Here is an 8020-nt window from a genome sequence, read left to right as displayed (position 1 = left end):
CCAGGAATTTCTGGCTGTTCTGACTGCACCCTGGGGAGACATTGCCCTTCCTCCTTCAGGCATCCAGGTGCCTGGCCGCCCAGGAAGAGCACCCCTGTGAGGCTCGAGAGCACCCCTTAAGAGGAGACCTGTAAGTGGCCTGTGTCAGATCGCCCAGAGTGCGTTTCTCAGGTGAGGCCGCTCACACCCCCTCTCTCCTCCAGGCACGTGGTCCGCATCTGTCCCTCTGCCTCACTCCTGTCTGTGATTTGGTCCCAGGCATCGCACTTGGGATCAAGATGAGTGAGCTGGGCAAACCCAAAGAAGACCTTCAGGACCCAGGGGAGGCAGAGGGCCAGGTAGAGGGGCAGTTCCTGGGGTCTGAGTAGGGGAAGGCTGCAGCCCCCTATGCCTTCTCTCTCCCAGTCTCCTCCTCAGCCTTTGTGGAGGCTTTGCCCCAAGAAGCTCTGAAGGAGATGATGGCTAACCTGTTGAAGTTCCTGCTCCTCAAGTATCGTGCCAAGGAGCTGACCTCAAAGACCGAAATACTGGATATGACCCTCACAGATAACGAGGACCACATACCTGTGGTCTTCCGTAAAGCCACCCAGTGCCTGCAACTGGTCTTTGGCATGGCAATGAAGGAGGTGGACCCCAGGGAGCACATATACATCTTGGTCCCCACCCTGGGCCTCACCTGCGATGCAATGCCGAGTGGTGGGCAGAGCCTGCCCAAGGCTGGGTTCCTGGTGCTGGTCCTCAGCCTGATCATCCAAAATGGAGACTGCATCCCTGAGGAGGTGGTCTGGGAAACACTCAGCAGGATGGGGGTGTGTCCCAGGAGGAAGCACTCGGTCTTTGGGGAGCCCAGGGAGCTGCTGACCCATGTGTGGGTGTGGGAGGGTTACCTGGAGTACCGGCAGATGCCTGACAGTGACCCTGCTCGCTATGAGTTCCTGTGGGGTCCCCGGGCCTATGCGGAGACTAGCAAGTATCAAGTCACAGAGTGTCTGCTCAGGGTCAATGAAAGGTTTTCCAGGGTCTTCCCACCCCCGTCTGCAGAGGCTGTGAGGGAGGAGGAAGAGGGGCCCTGAGCCAGAGCAGCAGCCAGATGATCCTTCCCTCTGTGATTGAAGAGCGAACAGTCAGCCTTCTCAGTAGTGAGGGCCTGGGCCAGTTGGGGTAGCCAGTGTGTAGCATTTTTGGGTTCCTGTTCTCTATGATGACATGGAGATTCATCTCTGTTTTCTTTAGGAATTGTTCAAATGGTTTTTCAGCTGAAAATTTAATAAATTTCAATATCTAACCCTGTGAATGACATTGATCACACTTGTATTTGTACTTACCCAGTTTAAAGGCCAGAGTTTTGCTGTTTTGTAAAAGAGATTGGAGACTGTCCCATTTTATTTTGTGAACCTGAGCAAGGTAACATGGATTGGAATTACAATTAGTTTGCACAGGTAAACTTACTTAGCTGTATATAGTTGGTGGAAGAATCAGAAAATTTAAAAAAAAATTGTAGTGATACTTCTTCTTATACTTTTAGTCTGTTCTTTTCTACAGCTAAGCCATATCTGTTTACTTGGATTTTACTGGATATTATTTAAGAAATTAGGAGAAAATTGATGAGATTAATAAGCTCCCTGATCCCTGGCTCATTTATTCCATAGACCTTAATGGAGCCTCTGTTCTGTGGAAGGTCTTGTGTTAGCAGTGGGGACACTGGGAGAAGCAGGACACACCCACACTTAGACTGGGAGTCTAAAGTCACTCTGAGGCCCAAGGCCATCTCCAGGCAGCTGAGTTCTTGCTAACTCACCTGCCACTCCTCACTCTCTTTGGCTAAAACAGCATCTTTTATGCAAAAGTTTACAAAGTCTGGTGATTGATGAGGGGCCCCCATGTGAAGCTGAATGGTTCCCTGTGCTCCCTCGTGGTCATGGGTTTAGCAGGCCACATCCAGCATCTATGCTGGGACTGCACCCTTCTCTCAAGGGTTAAGGAGGCCCCCTCATGAGTGAGGACGAGGGGGTCCAGGCACCCCAGAACAGAGGGTCCCATAGAATATAACTCCACTCCTACTGGGCCTCCTGGGGGCCCTGGTCTGGGTTGTCAGGCTGAGACCCTATGCCCCCTCACTTCTTCAGTGAACTCAGGGATTCAGAGGCTTGGTCTTTGGGGTGCAGTCACAGGTGGGCAGATGGAGGGGCCCACGTCCTGCAGAGACTCCAGGTGAGAACCAGAGGAGTCTAAGGGTCCCCAGGGGATGCATGTGCCACCCTCCTGACAGCCCTGGGTGACCAGGGGTAACAACGTCCAGGTGTGACGTCAATGATCCCATTGGGAGGGGAGAAGTGAGGGCCTGGGTCAGGTGCCCGGGTTAAGGTCAGCAGAGTGAAGGAATCCAGCTGTGCTAGGAGTCAAGGTTAAACCCTGAGGGGGGCTCTGGGGCCCCAGGACATCCAGGTCTTCAATGCTCTCAGATGCTGGGGTCCCTGGCAAGGTTGTGTGAATGAGCCCCCTACTCCCGCTTGCCTCTCAGGGGCCCTGGCTGGGGAGAGCCTGGTTCTAAGGGGAGCAATGTCGGGGTGAGAGGGTGGTACCCAGACCTGCTAAGAGTCAAAGTGAAGAGCAGAAGGAGGGTTGAGGACGGCCGGGGGCATCATCTCAGCTCTGGGAAACCCTGGGCACGGAGCCATGATGTCATGTCCACAGACTCTCCTTGAGGGTCTCAGTGGAGTGACGGCCTTGGTGTGAGGGTCCTGCCTCCGGTCAACACAAGGGGCATCCCCGAACCTGCCAGGGGTCAAGATGAGGACTTTGAGGGAGGACACGGGGAATCCCACCAGTCCCGGCACCTGCTGTCAGCCCGGGGGCAACCCTGTTGGCTGCATGAGCACAAGGTCTCAGGGACATTGGAGACTTGATATAGGAGGTGAGGCCTTATAGATTGGAGAGGAGATTCTTAGGTTCTGAAGCAGTTTAGGTGAGGACCCTGAGGGAGGACTGAGGGGACCCCTCAAGAGGAGACTTTCAAATGGCCTGTGTCAGACCATCCCAGCTGTGTTTCTCAGCCGAAGCCCGTGGTCCTGATCTGTCCCCCTGTGTCACTCCTGTCTGTGGTTTGATACCAGGCACCTTGCTCATGGTTGAGATGAGTGAGCTGAGGAGCCAAGCAAGCCCGAGGAAGACCTTCAGGACCCAGGCGAGGCCCAGGGCCCTGTGGAGGTGTAGCTCTTGGGGTCTGAGGCAGTGGAGGCTGCATCCCCCTCAGCCTCCTCTGCCCCTGGGGAGGGCAGCCACTCTGCCTGCTGTGAGTTCCTGTGGGGTCCGCAAGCCTAGGCAGAGACCAGCAACTGGCAAGTCATGGTGTTTCTGCTCAGAGTCAAACAAAGTGCTTTGGGGGCCTTCCCACCCCTGTCTGCAGTGGCAAGGGAGGAGGAAAAGGGGGCCTGAGTCAGAGCAGCAGCCAGGCAATCCTTCCCTCTGTGACTGAAGACTGAATGGATAGCCTCCTCAGAAGTGAGGGCCTGGGCCAGTTGGCAGAACCGCTGTGTAGCATCTTTGGGTTCCTGTTCTCTGCAATGACATGGAGATTCATCTCTGTTTTCTTTAGAACATTTCCAAACTTTGATAGTTTAACAGAAGGCTAAATAACCTTTAATGTCCTAGTTTGTGAATGATGAGGATCAAATGTGTTTGTGGTTACCCAGTTCAAGTACAGGAGTTTTGCTCTTTTGTAAAAGAGATTGGGCACTCTTCCATTTTGATTTGTGACCCTGAAAGGGGTACATTGGAATTGGAATTAGAATTGTCTTGGAAACGTGAGCTTACTTAGCAGCAATATTGATGGGGAGAGATTTAGATACTAATAAAGGTGATCATAGTGAATTCATGTTACTGTCCTTTGTGGGTATCAGTCTCAAAAACTAAGTTATCTCTGTTTCTTTGGATTTGTCTGGGTTATTTAAGGGCATAGCAGACAATTAATCTGAGCCCTGTGCCCACTGGCTCATTTATTCTGAAGACTTTTGCTGAGCCTCTGCTCCCTGAAAGGCCATGTTAGCAGTGGGGATACTAGGAGAAGCAGGACAAACCCCACTCCTAGAGTGATTGTCTAGGATCCAGAGTCACAAGAGTAACTTGGAGAGACATCCTCCAGTCCCACAGAACAAGGCAACACGGGGCTGGGCAGTGGGGCTCCAGCAGGAGCACCCCGGGCTTGGTGTCTGAGCCAGGTCGCTTTGGGGCTTTGGAAAGCTGGGTTCCTTCTGTGAGGGGTGATTTTGATGAGGCTGGGTGGTGGCACCCCTCAGTATTGCATTGTGGCTTGGGTGTGATGGGAAAGTCTGAAAGGGATTGTTGCTGTGAGGTGTCCTTTTGCATCGTGGATAAAGCCCAGAGACATCTCTTTCCGGGGCAGGAAGGAAGGGGTCCTGGCTCTTGTCACATTGACCACAGGGGTAAAGGATGTGTTTTCCACCCATATCTGCAAGGAATCCTGCAGAACTTTGGTCACACTCCCTTGAAGTAATGCCCAAGAAGTCCATGGAACTGCACTCTCTTTCCTGGTACCGGGGATCCAGAACCTAAAGTGTTAATGAGCTTTAAATGATCTCTTTTTGTAATTGGTCATTAATCAATGACTTGATCTTTGTTGGGGCTGCAATGAATGAATATAATGGTTTGGATGGAAGATAGGCTGGGACAGAGACAAAGAGTGGTTCTTGCTTTTCCTGGAGCAGCTTTTTCCTGCTGAAACACTCCTCAACAACCAAATTTAACAGTCCCTCTAACTGGAAGTGGGCTCTCCCCTTTCAGACATCAGGCAGTGGTCCTCACACGGGGTAAATGACCCTGCTGAGTGGCAGAACTGGGAGAACACTGTCTCTAGGGGGACAGTGCCCTAGGGTCCTCACACACAGGCCTCTCTAAGGTGCCGGTCTGTTCCCTACACAGTGATTTTGAAGAACAGTGTCCCACCAAGGTCAGAGAACACACATCTCCAAACCCACTGCCCTATCGCCCATGTGCAGTGAAAACAGGTGACTCTCACTGGAGTTTTGTCCACTCCCACACCTGGGCTCTCATCCATTTTCAAATACAGGTAGACAGGGGCTTCCTCTGGTCACATCTAGCTCAACAATCAGACATGTCTCTGGGAGTGAGTGTCTGCAAAGGACGCCCCTTGAAAGGCACCTAACCAGTGCCAACAAAACCATTCGATGTACCTGCCATCTGGGTAAGGGAGAACAGGTCCACAGTGGTGGTGGAGACAGGGGCAGGGGCGGAGAAATCAGAGCTGGCTTTGGAGAGGACCAGTGAAATGCTTGCTTTCAACAGGACAGGCTGTACCTTGAGCCCCCGCTCAAGTCCTTCAAGGAGCAGGTATCCACGGACACCCAAGTTGGACATGGGAGGCCAGGATCAGGGGTAGCAGAAGCCCAGGCAACCCATTGATGAAGGAAACAGTAATTTTGAGGCAGCCTCCAAGGAGACTGAATTTGAGGCTCTGGGCAGGGGATAGGAGGAGCACACACACAGGTGTTCCCAAAGTGAGGACTCTAGGGCCAGGAGAGCAGTCTTTATGGGAAGAAATGGAAACTGAAGACAGCAGCCTGTGATCTGCAGTGGGATGGTATCTGGGGGTGGGCAGAGCTCGGGAAGCCGCAAGCTCAGCAGAGCACCTGGCTGTGCCCTCCTACAGGGCGTCCTGGGGAGTCTGTGTCTCAGGTGCTTGGGGAACAGTCAAGTGGAACCTGAGGTCCCTCTACTGTGCTCGAGCACAGCCCTGCTCTGGGGAGAGCTCAGCTTGGGTGGCAGGACAACAGGACTCTGACTTTGGGGCCATCTGAGCGGGACCTAACAACTGGCAGCACCAGCCAGAAGACAACAAAGCCAGAAGAGGGGCAAGGCCATGGCCGGTGGGGTGGGAAGATGGGACCACCAACACAGGCTAGGCTAACCAGCCTGCTATGGATCCCATCTTCTGGGAGGGACAGCTGCCAGGGGCCCATCTGACCCCTGGGATCTCTCTCGGTGGTGGCCAAGCCGGGACTCGCCAAGGCCTGGCCCTTAAGCAAAAGCCAGCCACAGGCCTGCCCATTGGTAGGGAGGGGGGTGGGGCCAGGGGCACTTTCGTCAACCCATCCAGGGCCTGGCCCCCTGAAACAAAGCACCTGGCAGCAGATGGGAGCCTTTGCAGGCAACCTGAAACATACTTTTCTGTACTTTCAGACAAGAGACCAGCTGGGGATCCATCTCTGTCCCTAGACCCTCTCCCCTACACGGGGCCAGGGCTGCCTCTCCACATCACCTCTGTGACATCATGAAACAATTAAGGAAGCTGACCACTTAATTGGCTGCCTGGCCCATGACCCAGATTCTAGAATCTCCAGAGAGTATTTATGGGCCACCCCGACCCTGGCCTGAGCCCCTTCTGCCCTGAGCATTCACTGCTGGGGTAGAGAATGCTCCTGAGCTAGACTGGCTCCATGGCTAGTCAGAATTCCCACAAGGCACATGCAGCCCCTCTGGCTCCATTAACTTATGGGGAGCCTGCAGCAGGGGACCCCCGTGATTCCTCCCCAGATCCAAATGTTGATTCAGGGGAAGCTTTGGAGAAGCAGGTTGACCAACCTGAGAGCCTAGATCCAGGCCTCCAATACGATCTGCTCCCACAGGGCCTGAAGCCAGAAATGGCCAACAAGGAAGAGAACAACACCTTCCTCGGGCTGTCCTTCCCCAGGAAGCTCTGGAGGATCGTGGAGGATGCGGCCTTCACCTCTGTGCGCTGGAATGATGAGGGAGACATGGTGGTCATCGAGGCAGATCTCTTCCAGGCAGAGGTCCTCCAGCGCAGAGGTGCAGACCAGATCTTCGAGACAGAAAGCATCAAGAGCTTCATCCGTGAACTGAACCTGTATGGTTTCAGTAAAATCTCCCCTTTGGGTTGCTCTGCAGGGAAGAAGATGATGGTAATGTAGAGAGTCCTTCTGGGGAGGCTAGACTAGATAAGCTGAGTGCTGGACGGGTTTCATTTCCCAGGGGAACATTGTTCTCGTGAGAGGGTGGTTAAGGAAAGAGGAGAATACAAGGTCTGTCATGTTCCACCACCCCCCTTAGACAGGATCCACAGGGGTGACTCCAGACCCTGAGGGACCACTGAATGTCAGGGACCGCCAGTAACACCTCAAGGGAGGATGGCCCCGGGGGAGCTCTAGGGAACAACATGCTAAGGCCTCATAACCTGCCAGAATGAAGAGACCTTGTCTCTATACATAGCCATGGCCAGGACGGTGGTGGGGAGGAGGGTGGCAAGGAAGGCCTCTTCTTCCCCTCACTGTCTTAAAGTGATTCATTTTCTTTCAGATCTATCACAACTCCAACTTTCAGAGAGACAAGCCTCTCCTCCTGCAGAACATCTCAAAGAGAAAGAAGCGAGTGGTGGCGACCAGACACTCTCCTCGACTCCACCACAACCAGTGCACCCAAGAGGCGGGCAAGAAAGTCCAGAAGGGAACCCCACCTGCTCGCAGAACCCTCAGCCGGCGATCATTTGTGCTCTCTCGCCTTTGGTCTATGGGCAGTGTAGCCGGACGGGCCGGGGTAAAGCATCTCCTCAGCGAGCAGGGCGGCCCCAGTGGAAAGGGTACGTCCAACAGTGCCATGTCTGTACCCCCAGCTACTTCTGGGAGGGAGAGTACAGGGCAAATGCCCGAGAGCCCCCCAGAGTACCCAGATTATGATTCAGTGATGGCTTTGTACAACACCTGTTACTCCATCCTGACGGCAGCCCTTTCCAGCACAGCCCCAAATGAGGCCCCTGGGTCGGAGGAGGAGCAGGGAGAGTACATGTGTGTCCTCTGCGAGCAGGTCAAGGACAAGCCCAATCCATGATCTCTCAGGTTCTTAGGGACACTCAAAAGTACTCTTTTGTAATCAAAAATCGATTTTTGGCCCTAATAAAGTGGAGCAAAACTACATAAGAGTAAATAAAGAATGAATGAGAACCATGAGCCTGTGTTCTTTCTGTCTGCCC

At 53.5% G+C, this 8020-nt stretch overlaps 1 protein-coding gene across 1 annotated transcript; it reads left to right on the top strand.

Annotated features, from left to right (window-relative positions):
* The first annotated feature begins 6473 nt into the window (after positions 1-6473).
* On the top strand, positions 6474-7878 carry LOC133052133 (heat shock transcription factor, X-linked member 3-like). The gene is made up of 2 exons (XM_061136901.1): positions 6474-6956; positions 7351-7878. The coding sequence occupies exons 1-2, from the start codon at positions 6474-6476 to the stop codon at positions 7876-7878; spliced, it is 1011 nt and encodes a 336-aa protein (XP_060992884.1).
* Positions 7879-8020: the final 142 nt, after the last annotated feature.

The sequence above is a fragment of the Dama dama genome, chromosome X (genome assembly GCF_033118175.1).
Source record: "Dama dama isolate Ldn47 chromosome X, ASM3311817v1, whole genome shotgun sequence".
Taxonomy (NCBI): Eukaryota; Metazoa; Chordata; class Mammalia; order Artiodactyla; family Cervidae; genus Dama; species Dama dama.
Note: the sequence above shows the minus strand (reverse complement) of the source record. Positions and strands in the feature narration are given on the sequence as shown.

What these genes read in the sequence shown, in the direction of transcription:
- LOC133052133 (XM_061136901.1), top strand. Translation starts at nt 6,474, where the DNA reads ATGGCTAGTCAGAATTCCCACAAGGCACATGCAGCCCCTCTGGCTCCA. An exon ending in CTGCAGGGAAGAAGATGATG is followed by an intron (nt 6,957 to 7,350) that starts GTAATGTAGAGA and finishes ATTTTCTTTCAG; the next exon opens with ATCTATCACAACTCCAACTT.